This window comes from Astatotilapia calliptera, chromosome 20, assembly GCF_964374335.1.
Source record: "Astatotilapia calliptera chromosome 20, fAstCal68.1, whole genome shotgun sequence".
In the NCBI taxonomy this organism is placed as follows: domain Eukaryota; kingdom Metazoa; phylum Chordata; class Actinopteri; order Cichliformes; family Cichlidae; genus Astatotilapia; species Astatotilapia calliptera.
Window position 1 is genome coordinate 26,405,134 of NC_137441.1, and position 13,922 is coordinate 26,419,055.

The 13,922-nt window shown below is 44.0% G+C and overlaps 1 protein-coding gene across 4 annotated transcripts in view; it reads left to right on the top strand.

The window, feature by feature from the left end:
* Positions 1 to 13,922, top strand: part of agrn (agrin) — a 257,870-nt gene that overhangs the window by 86,879 nt on the left and 157,069 nt on the right. Inside the window, exon 1 of one of the 4 annotated variants that reach the window (XM_080295222.1) lies at positions 12,571 to 13,201. The exons of the other annotated variants lie outside the window; for them this stretch is intronic. Within the exon in view, the coding sequence (XP_080151348.1) occupies positions 13,036 to 13,201 (166 nt within the window). The 5' untranslated portion in view covers positions 12,571 to 13,035. Of the gene's footprint in view, positions 1 to 12,570; positions 13,202 to 13,922 lie in introns of those variants that run through there. 4 annotated transcript variants of the gene reach the window in all.

The window sequence follows — 13,922 nt, forward strand, 5'->3', positions numbered from 1 at the left end:
TGCTCTGCTCTGTGAGGATTTATCTTTGAACCTCCGCCTTTGTCGACACTACTTACAAGCTAAAATTGAAGCTTATCAGAAGGGAGGATTGAGGTGTTTCTCCTGTGACCCAGCATCAGAACGAATGGTACTTTATTGATCGTTGTGTACAAATTCTCTTTTCTCCTGTCCCATCATAGATGGAGGTCAGAGATCAGGCTCTGCAACAGGGCAGCACTCAGGAACTGGGTACAAATTACAGTCATGCTCAAGGACACTTTGGCAAACAAGATATTTGTTAAAGCAAAAGTTTGGGGCTTCCAGAAAATGGCAGTCTAGACAACACGTGAAGGAGAGGTCACGAAACAGAAGCAAATCCTTCAAACTGGCTCTTTCAGAAATCTCAGTGTGAAATGTCTGTTTTTTTTGTAGATGCACTTTTAAAACATCCATTGAAGCAACCTGTTTCCACTCTAGTATTCTTTCTTGTTGCACATTTTTAGCAGTCCATTTAATTTAACCCTCCAGCACCTTGTGGCATTTGAAGGAAGAAATGTCTGTCTGTAAATTTATCTCTTGTCAAGTGTGTGAATGCCAAGACAGTGTGCCTATCTTGTATGAGTGCATGTGTGCTTGAGACTCTCAAAGCACTGTAATGTTGGAACGATGAAGCTAAAGCCTTGTGTTTGACAGACATTGGGGCTGTAGCAGGACATATTGTGCTCTTGCAGACGTCTGAAGAGTCAAATGATGGTTCTTTATTGGTTGCGCTCTTCTCTCTCCATCCAATAATGGCCCCCATTCCTGGCGTGGGTTTGCTTCGAAATGATGCAAAAATCTATGAAAGCACTGACCGTACAGTCCCAGAAACTCAGGATTTAGTAATGCAGACCGTTCAAGAACAGGAGAACCTGTTTTGCCTTTGCTGCACTGACACAAGGCGGACCACAGTGGCAACCATAATGGCTGCCATCCACATTGTTTCCACATATGGTCTTGCTTAACTAGGCTCACATTCACAACTTTAAAGCCTTTTGAAGAGTCTTCAAACACAGCTTTAAGAAATATAAGTATATTTGTAACATCTGCTTTGTTAAATTAAAATGTAGTCTGAACACTGTGGATAACAGTGGCTCCATAGTGTACTGGTTACCCATTTGCCTAATATTGTGAGACCAAGAGGTGATCCACATCCTTGGGGGTTGTGTCAGGAAAGGTGTCTGGTATGAAAACTTGCCAAATCAGATGTGTAGTCATCTGCCATGGCAGCCTTTTGTGATAAAGGGAACAGCTGAAAGAAACCTCTATTAAGGTCTGTACAACAAATTAGCAGCATAAAATAGGGGCGTAATGTCCTAACGTTCATTAATTTCTAAGGTTAGAAAGCAGCGAAAATTGCTATTGCAATATCCACAGCCCCAGGTTATGTTTTCAGATACATTGTTAAGTCCATAACATGAAATTAATCACCAAATTAAAGGTTAAGTGGACAAACTGAACTCGCATTACTTAATGTTATACTCCCACTTGGGGAAACTGGCTAGAGACTGCGACACAGCAAAAAATTATTGCCACTGTATGCAGTGAAATTGCAATTTTGCTACCTTTGAAGTGATTACTTTAAAGATGAGGGCAGTGTCTGTGACCACCTTCAAAGCGACTGGTGCATCAAGACAGTGATAAATAAGTTTGCGATAATATGGCGATTAACTGTGAGAAATCTGAGAAAATTGTAAGTCTGTTGCTGTGTGTTGCAAATTTGTTGCCCTCAACAGTCCAGTCAGAGCCTCATAGATGTTAAACAAATTCAGGAATTCCTCTACAAACAGGTACATAGTTGATGCAGGATGGCAAATTTTTGAATATATCATGTAAAATAACAATTAACAACCACCAACAAATTATGTTTTAATTCCGGGAGGGGGGTTTGAAGAGGTCATATAGAATTATGTTTTCATCAATTATCCAATTTTTTTTCTTCCTGTAGGAGAAGAGTAATTGATGGACGGATTGATCGCTGAGTTTCTGTGTATGTCCCAGCTGAATGTACAGACTATCCATTCCAAATGGATTAGTCTCATTTCATTATCCCAGGGTTGCTAATACTTAGTGTACCTTATGCGCATTTACACCTGGGCTGCATTTGTTTTTCGTCTACCAGAATAAAACCTTCCAAACACTGGATGCATTTTAATACCTGGTGCTAAGCGGGTCATTCATTTTCCTGACCGTGATTGCAGCCAGAAAACAGCTATTTCATCATTGCGGCACCATATTTTCATTAGGCTTCTTCTTCTAGCACACAGCCTCGTGTGACTGCACTCTTATCAAAAGAAACTAGAATTATTTACCAGGAAGGGGGGGAGAAAGTGGACTAGCACAGAAGCTGTCTTGTTTGAGAGAATAAGTTGAGCACATGCTGTCTGATTAGGCATATAAATAATTTATAGTCGTTCATTTATGGACTGCGTCTCAACAAGAGGGTATTGCTCGCCAATTAACATTCCCTCTCTGCCCTCTCTCTGAGAAGATTCTGCTCGACGAGCAGCCAGCCGCCAGCGAAGAGCTGAGAGGAGAGAAAACGAAAGGGGGAAAAAAAAGAGGAGGAAGGGAGTGGGTTCATAAGTATATATGCAAATGAAAGGGTCCCGCTGTATAGCTTGTCACTGTCAGCTCAGATGCCAGAAAGCCAATCAGGTAGATCTGCTTGTTTACAATATGTATATGTCACCGAGATGTATGGCGAAATGTCACGCTATATATAAACAGAGGTGAAGGCAACGCTAATTATTTGTTCATAAAAGGCAGGATTGTTGATGTAGAACACGAGGGATTCACAGCACAGAAGAACATAAGGCGTTTGATGGAGCTGAAATCTAAAATAGAATATTCCTACTTCAAGTCAATGTGCATAATGTTCTGCTTCAGACGTGCTGCTCATTAACCGAAACCTTTTTTATTTGCAAGAAATCCTGAAGTATCTTTCACTTTTTGTGGGCAGAAACATATCCCTGTGGCCTTAGCATGCAAGCTTTTGAAACTACACTTTCTTGAATTTTGGACTTTTTAACATCACCGCGAACCTTCTCAGTGGAGATAATAAAGTCTCCCACACACTCCTCCATGCATTATTTCGCTACCTCCTGTATGTTGCCTCACCTCTGCAGATGGCTGGGTGTCTGTGCATTTTCAATCTGTGCCAGTACAATACTTGAGAGTCGTTAGAGACGTGCATGCATGCATTTATGTGTCTGTGTGAAAGCGAATTTCAGAGGCGGCTACATTGTAAAATCGATGCAAATTAGCACTGTGCGGGCTAAAGCGAAGGCGTGTTTGTGCACGTTGGAAACCTTTGAAGAGTGTATTCAGATCCAGAAATATCCAATCAGACACTAAGTAAACAATGCTTCAAAAGATCTGTTATGTCTATACTGACCGCGCTGTCTAACTGTCCTCTGTCTACACCAGTGCAAAGTACTACTGGATTTAAGCCATGTTGAAAGGACAGCTCTCAGCTCATAATGACTTATCATCACGAGTCTCCCGCTACTTTCTGCGCCTGACCAGGCCGGTGTGACTTGGCTGGTTCCCCATGACAGATGGCTGACTTGGCCTGAGACTGACATCTGTATCATCCTTTAGCTGCATCAGCCTTGCCTTTCCTGTGTAAAGGCTGTCAGAGCCAGCCACTCCTCTGATTCCCTGCTCCTAGCCATCCAGTGCTGCTGCCACAATTGGCTCCATATGCCAGCCACATGGAGAAGTGTCACTCTCCGCTAACTCTGCTTGCAGCAGCCAAGAGCTCCCAGGTTGCGATCTCTCTCTCTCTTTTGCTCTCTCTCTGTCTCTCGCCCTCTCCTCTTCCCACATTTTTTTTTATGTCACTCGTCTTTTTTTTGCCATGTAATTCTCTCTCATTATTTCACTGTCTGTGCCCGTCCATTGGAATAATTTCCTACATGGCCATTAAGGGAAAAATGTTGGTGCTGAAGACCTGAGTAAACAGGGCAAGGCAGTGAAGCGGGGAGGATATTACATCCTGTAATCATTGTTGTTGTGGGTGTTGATGTGCACAAGGGGCTGGCTAGAAAATCAGAGCTGGCTAATAACAACTTACTTCCCCGTGAATGAGTTCCTCTTTATTTAGACGACTGTTGGAAAAGAAAGGAGAGGGTCAGCGAGCAGTAGCCTTGAGAACATCAACATTCAGGAGAGAATCGGCGTCTTCTGGCTCCAGATGATCCCTGAGGCAGAAATTTTCATTCTCATCGTATGAACTAGGGAAATTAGTGTCCAGCTGTGGACAGGTCCTGGTTAGGGCCCCAGGCTAAGAGCTGCCTCAGCGTAGGCTGAAAAGCAGGTCATGGCAGCGTGGGATGGAGTGGGAGGAAGAGGCTAATGTGCCCAGAAGTGTTGAGTGTGGACAGGTGGATCGTTTTGGCTGCGACTCCTCTGTGGTTGGCTAAACAGCCTTAGCTGGAAGAACGGCTTGTGGACTAGAACAGATCACAGGCTTGCAATCGAGAAATGGCTCAAAGGAACATAAACGCTAGATTTTAAGACGACCCGAGTGCTGTGATCAGTGGATTTGTGAATATTAGCTGTGGGTTGTTTTCGCTTCAATCAGCGTCATAGTGTGTCCAAGTTGACACCGAACGCAGGCCGATGTGTCACACTGTGACTCACAGTGTGTGGAGCCCACCCGGTGTGGGAATGCTCTCATTCACGCTTACATCAGTGCCGGACAGTAGTACCATCATCCACTGACTCAGAAATAGAGCTGTCATAAAAACAGAATTTTCACTTTGACACAGCAGCAGATTCATTATCTGAAAATTTTTCAGCGCGACTAAAAAATTGTTTACTCGTGGAGTGATGTCAAACCGCATTTGTAACAGATTTCGCACAAGCTATTAGAGTCAACAGACAAGAGTCAGATCACATACATGTCTGTTTTAGTCATCTTGTTAAATGGAGGATGATAAATGTCAATATAATCCAGAAGAAATGTGATTAAAAATGATGAACAGAAGCCTCAGAAAGCTTGAAAAGTAATTATACACTTAAGTCTGTGTAGCCTCTCAGTCATCTGGGTCATGGTAGCCTTAAAAGCTTAAAAAGAACAGAACTGGACTTCTTCAAGTTTATGGAGACGTTTCACCAGCTGCCGTTTCTTTATTCTATTAAGACTATACAATTAAACATTCAACCCAGTGGCACCCCTCTATGAAAATAATTTAATGCAAACAAGTACAACCTTTTCTGGTAGAAACTTGAAATTTAGCTGTTACCGACAAACTTTCAATTTCAATTTAGTTCAATTCAATTTTATTTATATAGTGCCAAAACACAACAACAGTCGCCTCAAGTCACCTCATCATCTGTCCTTTATATTGTAATGTACACAATAATAATACATACAGAGAAAAACCCAACAATCATATGACCTCTATGAGCAAGCACTTTGGTGACAGTAGGAAGGGAAAAAATCCCTTTTAACAGGAAGAAACCTCCGGCAGAACCAGGTTCAGGAAAGGGCGGACATCTGCTGCGACCGGTTATGGTAAAAGAAGGAAGACAGTATAAAAGATATGCTGTGGAAGAGAGCCAGAGATGAATAACGAGTATGACTGGGTGCCGAGAGGTCTATAAACACAAATGTCCATCATTCTTTATCATAGTCCTATTAGCACCGAACCTAGATGTAAATATATGAAGCCATTGCAGTGCCCAGTGTCAAAATGTGACACCAGCAGAACGCATGCCACCAATTGGCTAGTCAATTGAATCATGACAGGGCTTCACTCACGAAAATTCAAGCTGCCATTTAAGCTGGCAACGAGGGAAATGACTCCACAGAAAAATAAAACTGTGGTCCTGGAGTCTGACAAAAAGCCAGTGAAGTAGAGGTATACCATCGCCTCGACAGCCTCCATTGTAATGTTGTGTTTGTGTCGCTTAAAAATGACGTCACAGGACTTTGAGGCGCATTAGTATAACGACCAAAATACACATTAGGTGGTACTCAATTGTAATGGAAAGTGACCTAAACTGAATGGAGTCAGGCCATGTCAGGGAGATACTAGTGGAAAAGCGCTATAAGTCTGTCTAATTTTGAAAATTTGTGTGTTATCTAACACTACTTTGCAGCTATCTGTGCCTGCGCACACATACAGCAGCTGTACAGTGTATTTATGCATCGTGCTAACCAAGTTTCCATGTTAATAACTTTGCACTCAACCCTCTTTTTCAAATGTGTTGACTTTTGGATTAAAAAAAAGGAATAATTTGTGACCATAATAATAATAATGGATTTATATAGCGCTTTTCAAGGCACCCAAAGCGCTTTACAATACCACTATTCATTCACACACTGGTGGAGGCAGCTACAGTTGTAGCCACAGCTGCCCTGGGGCAGACTGACAGAAGCCAGGCTGCCATATCGCGCCATCGGCCCCTCTGGCCAACACCAGTAGGCAAGTAGGGTAAAGTGTCTTGCCCAAGGACACAACGACCAGGACAGAGTGCCCAGGGATCGAACCGGCGACCTTCCGGTTACAGATGCGATTCCCAACCCCCTGAGCCACGATCACCCTAATGATGATTTGTATAAAGCGATGATAAAAACAAAAGGAATAATTTTGAGAAAACCACGGGGTAGCTAAACTAGAGGCTTTCCAATCGGGACTAAACAAACCACTGGGTGATGTTCCGGAGCCTACATGCATCTTTTATATACAGTCTCTAATTAGTGCTTCTTTTTCCCTTTACTGTGAATCACGTCCTACACGATAATACATTTAATACATTCATTGGAAGTAGTGTTGAGTTTAGGTTGTCATCATCACACTGGTGACTTAACCATCTTGTTTTCATCTCCCATCATCATCTGTCCTTTTACCTCCAACTCTTTTTCTTGATCCCCTTTTTAGTGGAGGTTAATGCCATTAGCGGTGCACAGCTGTGTGGGGCCCTGGCCTCCTCATTGCTGAATGAGCTCCGCTCAGCTTGGAGGCTTGATGACAGGGAAATCTGCAATACTGTTGGGCGGTGCAGTGAAGTCTGACTTATGATGATTGGAGTTAATACCGTAGCAAGACAATCAGCCCACCTGCTAGCATCCCTCCGCTGTCGCCCACTGGGTAAGGAAACTGGGCTTTCGTCCATCAGCTCCGGCCACGCGGCTCGATGCACATGAAGAATTCCACACTGCCCTTTAATGTCCACCTAATAACCTAAGCAACATTTGTGGCTTTGAACACATAGTTTATAGCCGAATTAGATGCATTTATGTGAAGTGCCACTCCAGTGATTTAATGCAGCGCTGAAGGAGCACATAAATACAGTACGTAATGGGAAATGGCTGTCAATAACTCCTGATTGAGCTCTGCGATGCCATTGGCTGAAATAACTCCCCATTACTGCAGATTCTAATTGTCCATAAACACATATGCACCAAAGAATAATGAAACACAAAATGACAAATAATGCAGTAAATTATCCTCGAAATGAGACACACACAAATAGTTGAGTGGGCCAGTGGACGCAGCCAATTTAAAAAAAAAAAAAAAATCCTTTCTAATTTTTAACAGACTTTCTTTTCATCAACATCATTAACATGCTTATATACAATGGACAGCAGGAAAGGGTGATCTCTGATGCCATTAGTGAATGCAGCAGCTTCACCTTTGATAGCTCCTGCTTTGAAAAACGGTCAGAATCTCACTCTAATGGGATGTTGATGTATTCATCAACAGAGATGGGGTTTTTTTTCCTTTTCTTTCTACACAGCCTACCATACAAAACTGTTGCTGATGTGTTTAGTGTTAGAAATTTACACAAAGTTTTCCCCAAACACATCATTTGATAAACGATTCAGCTGAAGACCTCATACGTATTTCATGATCCGGGATAGTTGTGTGTGAGTGAGCTCTGGAAACTGTTTTCACCCGAGTCAGGCAGAGAGCACGGAAAATAAGCCTCTAATGCCATCAAAATAGTTTAAATGACTTTGTTTTATGCATTCACTTTGGAGTCAATTCATTTCTAACAAAACTGCATTTTCTGGCTCGACTCGGTGCTTAGTCACCTGTACCGCCTTTGACAAATTGCTTTCTGTAAGCCTGTGCAACAGCAGAAGTGTCGGCGATGCAGATTTGATGTTCGGTCCTTTAATTCTTCACATGACGGCTGCGTTTTGTTCTGCTTCAGACAAAGCGTGGTATGTAAGTCCTTACCTGCTCCTAACAAATTACATACAGTTAGAGTCTATGAGATGCGATCAGAAAGGGAAGAGATGCATAAAAATCTAAATCCTTCCTTGAAGGCGGCACTTCATCACCTGAAGTGCCGCCACCACCTCTGGAGGTGCGTGTCCTCCAGAGGTGCTGGAGGACACGCACCTAGCATTGTATCCTGATGCTCTTGGTGGTTTGTCTGGCCCATTTGATCCATTCCCTGAGATTTGTGATCATCCTTTAGAGAATTGGTTAAACACACTAACACCTCCCACTTCTTTCAAAGCACTTAGCCCATAGTGATAGTTTAACCTAGTGGTACTCAAAGTTTTTCAGGCCAGCTACACTTCAGAAACCAAAAAAGTTCTTTCCTTACGCCTCTGCTATGATCAATTATTAATCGTTATTAAAAATAAAAAATAAGAGCATCACGAGACGCCATCGTGTCTATTTTTCACCTGGGTTTCCACACTGCATCTGCAGTGGCTCCTCGCCCCACAGTTTGAGGATGTCTGCAGAGGTGCAAAAATATTACCATTTATGCTGTGAGCCTTAACCCCGTGGCTGTGCGGCTTCAGCGTAGCGTGTATGAGAAACAAAGATGATGCAAAAAAGACAAGAAATTTAGCCTTTTTCACTTTGATGCTTGTAAGTAAATCTCAAAAGAAACAGTCTCTTTTCTTGTCTCCCTTCAATTGAGATTTCTTTTTGGCCTTTGTGGGAAAAATTGTCATTCTGAGAGGGCCACAACTATTTTCACTTAGATCAATTATATGAGCACTGGCCAGCAAGAAGACCGGGATGCAGCCTGAGCTGCTCAGACCCACGTGCAAAAACTCAGTAAGCACACACACACCTTGATGTAAGCGTAACTGTCAATCAGTTATTGAACATGACAAATCTTTCACCCTCTGCATAAAGATAATTCACACACGTGTGCATATCCGCACAGATATCAACTTTTACTTCTGCCAGACCATTAAGCAAGAGAGCAGCTCCTTCGGCTCCTTAATGGAAATTGCCATTTCAAAGCCTTCAGAGAGAGATGTTAACCTTGTGCGATACTTGTGGCATTAAAAATGGATCAAAGCAGCTGAGCTTTGATGTCAATGGAAGATTTTATTTGGGTCGTGGCATTAGAGCAAAGAGCTAGGCTGACTTCTTAGTGCCCTCTGCTGGGAGAATTTGGCATTTTACTCATGATCAAAAGTCTTGTGATGTTGTCAGGTTCCCATGCTTGTATTGTAAGAGTATTTTTTAAGCTCTTGCTGCAATTCCCAGGTCTCCTACGAAAAAGACAAAGTTATAAATGAAGGTGTAAACTGAGACAAAAGAAAATTAGAAAGCAGCTGTTGCCTCTTTCTTTTCACTCAGTCCATCAATCAGGTTTTGTAATGCTATATGAGAGCTGATATGGACTCGCTGGGGTATCGTGTCTGGAAATAGACAGAAACATGGTGGGGTGCTTCTAGGTGGGTGGCGTTGCTTGTTGATGATGGATTCAGGAGAGGGTGAGGTTGGAGGGGGGTTGAACTTTTGACCCTCAGCAGGCAATTTTTTAAAAATCCAGCTCCCTCGTGTTAGAGCTTCCCCTCAAAAAGCTCGGCTTAAACCTGAGAAAGAGCAAACTGGCCAAAAATATAAAACCGACTTTGCGGGGGAAGCAAGATCACCAACCCCATGCGCGGTGTGTGTGTGTGTGTGTGAGAGAGAGTTGTGTAAGTTTGTAGACTAAAAACAGACAGAGGGAGAAAGGCAGAAGGAGCTTTTTTACTATATGTATGTGTTAGTTTCTGTCAGACAGAAGAGGGAATTGTGCGGATGCACATGCACCATCAGTGTGTATGTGCCTGTGCACCCTTGTATAAAGCGGTGAGGTGGTGGCGGTGGGGTGAGGAGCGAACTGCAAAGATGGAGATGGAGACACAGATAGAGAGAGTGAAAAAAACCCCATAAATAATTGATGATAGACACCGCCTTGCATCTGCCGCCTGCTGCTGTTGAGTTACTTCAAAGTAGATATTGATGCAGGGTCTTGCTAAAACACAGGATAACCACCCATCCAGTCTGAACTCATTATAGCATTTAGAAAAAACACACAGTTGTACGTTGCAGTTTAAAAGAGCAAAAATGACCTTCTGTGAAATAGAATAGCCTCAGATCATATTCATTCCTTACTTTCTTTTTAAAGAAACCCTTTCCTTGTTATCATGAAAGTCAGTGAAAAAGATCCAAGTGGGAATCTTAATTAATTGCATATAGTTACCGTTAAATTGATGTGGAGTTTTTTCCCGGGCTTATATCTGCGCTAGCTTTGCATATTGGTGACAAGTGGGTTAGGCTGTTTGGAGAGTGTTAATACATGATTGACTTTAATGTGTTTAAGTTTTGCTCCCTCCTCCTTCCACGGGCCTATTTTCTCTCAGTTTGCCTCATTAAATCTTTGTGGAAATTCTCCAGCTCTTGTGGAAGAGACTTTCTTTTGATTACGCTATAAACAAATGGAGGAGTTGGTTGACATCTCCCAAGACTGTGGCCCTCTTTTGTTTTGCTGCTACACTGTTGCTGCCCCCCCACCTCACTCCCCCGCTTTGACAGGACTCGAGTACTACTCCCCGAAGCTTTTATTCTTGCTCATTTTCTTTTCCTTCAACCAACTAGGAGCCCTCCTCCCTTCTTGCCTTTGTTAAAGACAGCCCCTCATCTACACTCCCCCCCCCCCCCCCCACATCTATCTCTCCCCCCTCTCTCTCTTTCTCACACCATCTCTCTCGCTTACTTATTATGTGCTCATCCGTTCCGCTGACTGAGGGCTGAGAGAGGCGTGCTCAGGAAGACACTGTTTGGAAAACCAGCGACATGTCGCTGCAGTTTCATCCACAAGAAAAAAAAGAAAAGAAAGGTGGACAGAAGTGTAAGGAGTTGCTTTTCCCATGGCCAACACTCCTCCTCCCTCCCGTGTACGTCCCTCTCGCGCTGTCTGTCTGCTGACTTCTCTCATTGACTCTCTCCTGCGTGCCTCAGTTGGCTGACTGAGTGCACTGACACCGGGACCACTACCTGCTGCCTGGGGATTAAGCGCGCTATGAATACCCGGAGCCTAATTTGTTGTTTTGGCTGCCAGTGAATGTTGGATACGCACGCAGGAGAAGCTGGAGCCACAGCCTTCTGGCCAGGACTCTCGGAGCGCCTCTGGACTGAGATATCCCAGTGAAAAAGGGGACTGGATGCTTGGGCAAGCGTATAAAAGAGAGGCAGCAAACACAAGAATGAGAGACAATGCTGGACAAGTTATTTTTCTGAAAGGTAAAACAGCAGAAGCCAATTCAGCCTAATTCTTACAAGGGTCAGCGAGAGCCTTATCCTCTCATTATTTGGCTGGAATTTTTTTCACGGGCTTCTGACACAAGGAAATAATGCCCAGCAAATCCCCGCCTCGAGCGCCTCGCTTCATTCCCAACCACACGGAGGTTTTTTCTCCTTTTCTCTCTATGAGGTTTTTCATTCATAGCGTCGCTGGATTTTCTGTAGCTGCTTAGGAAGCAAACAGCTGTGGACTGACAGGTTGAGCAGGCGATCGCTCGCCTCTCTAACTTTTTCCCCTCCTCTCAGCCACTTCTTTTGACCTGCTTTTGGCCCCAGCTCTCCAGAAGGTGTAAAGGTGGGGGCAGCTGCTCTCCCCCCTCCATGCGACTCGATTGGAATAAAAGGGTATTGAACCAGCGAGGAGCGGCAGTCACGCAGGACAAGCGGGGGAGAGAAAACACAGACCATCTCCATATGGTTGAGTGAGAGGCAGCCAGCTGCCTTCTAACCATCCTCCAAATCACGCGGCGGAAGATGCAAGGTGCTCCGGTGATGATGTCAGATTTGGATGGGTTTGGTGTGCGGCGGACCGCACCGTAACCAGGCAAACAAGCTGTCCTGTGGATACAAAAAAAAGTTGTGTGCAGTTTGAAGCTGATCATCGCTGATAAGAGCACTTATGCTCCGATATTCCAGCATGCAACAGCCACAAGGAAACTTAATGAGATCTGCAGCCATCACCTCTTAGGGAAATACTTGTGATGATGTTTTCGGCGAGCGCCAGGCATTGGCATTCGTTGTAAAGGCGTTTGACAAGAGAAGAAGAAGAAGAGGGGAGCACTCCTCCTTTGCTAATTATCAATCAGGGTCACAGCAAAGAAAAGATTCCTTCTGTGGATTTATCGTCTGTCTGCTCTGGAAGTTTTTCCCCTTTGGATATCTGACAATCCAAACGCACAGATTCCTGGTTTAGGTTGTACACCTCACAAGCGCACTAAACGCACATATTCAGCTACATTAATCACCACCCAATTAAATCCACACACGTTTGCTCTGTAAGTATAAAACACACGAGAACACACACAAGCATACTTCCACATTAGAATCCCATTAGTTTGTTTTTTGTTCCAGCGGCCACAGGAGAATGGAGGTCGTGTGGACGGGTGGGGGGCTGTAGGAGTCCCTTCAGCCTGTCCTCTTCCCCAAATGGATGTTATTACCTCTAAAAATGTGCTGCTTGGAAACCGCTGAAAGCTTCCTGCTGCAATTCTCTGACAGAAACAGTCACGGGGTCTCTGCCACGGTGCACAGCTGGAACCACAACTGAAACAGCCACCATCTATTTTTTTGTTGTTGTTGTTTTTTTTGTATTAAATTTCAGTTTATCTTCACCACCTGTCACCCCTAACCCACCGCCATCATTTTTTCCAACGGGTCTTTGGGCACCCCTCGCCGAGCTCCTCGTCCCGTCGTCTCCTCTACGCTGGAGGGGCGCGGGTCATTGGAGTGGAGCATGAGCGGGTGCCACTATCCCTCACCGCCGCCGCAAGAGCGGGACCGCAGGTACCAGCACAAAGTGTCGCTGGTGGTGCGCTACTTCATGATCCCCTGCAACATCTGTCTGATCCTGCTGGCCACATCGACGCTGGGCTTTGCCGTCCTCCTCTTCCTCAATAATTGTACGTTTGTTAATCTGAAGCACACAACTCAACTGTCTGCACTGTACTGCTTTCCACTGTAATGTACGGGTCACTGTTTCGCAGTAGACTTGTTGCCATAAGTGCTTTGCTACAGAATTGAGCTCGGAAGGAATGATTTACTTATTTATTTTTATTATTATTTCACATACTACCTCATTTTTGCATTAAATGTCCTTGTCAGAGGAAATGCCCCCTTCAAAATCACCTTTAACTCTCATGACAGCCTTATCTGCGCTTGAAGTAGGAACATCAAGACAGCTAAAGTCACAGCCCCCCCCCCCCCCCCCCCCCCCCGCCGACCCCCTTTGCTTGATTCGGTATCTGCCGGCTTCTAAGACTGCTCCTATCTCCCCTCCAAAGCCTTGGCATTTACTTTGAACTGCGCAGTGAAGTATTAAATGGCGATTAAATGTCTTTGGTGGATTTTTTTTTTTTTAAGTATCTTTTGGCCCAGAAAACTCTGACCGCCGTCATCTCCTCACAATGTAAAATTCTCTTCTTTTAATCCACTGAAATAAAAGCAGCTCATTAAAAGCCCAAAGCATACAACTTGTAGGGCTGATCTGATGCTCAGCCAAGCCCATGACAGATAGGGGCTGCTTTTCAGATCCAATAGAAGCAGGCGCATGACCGAAATAGACGTTCACCTGCCACCTTTTTTTTTTTTTTTGCACCATCGGTAACACACGGGCAGGTTTTC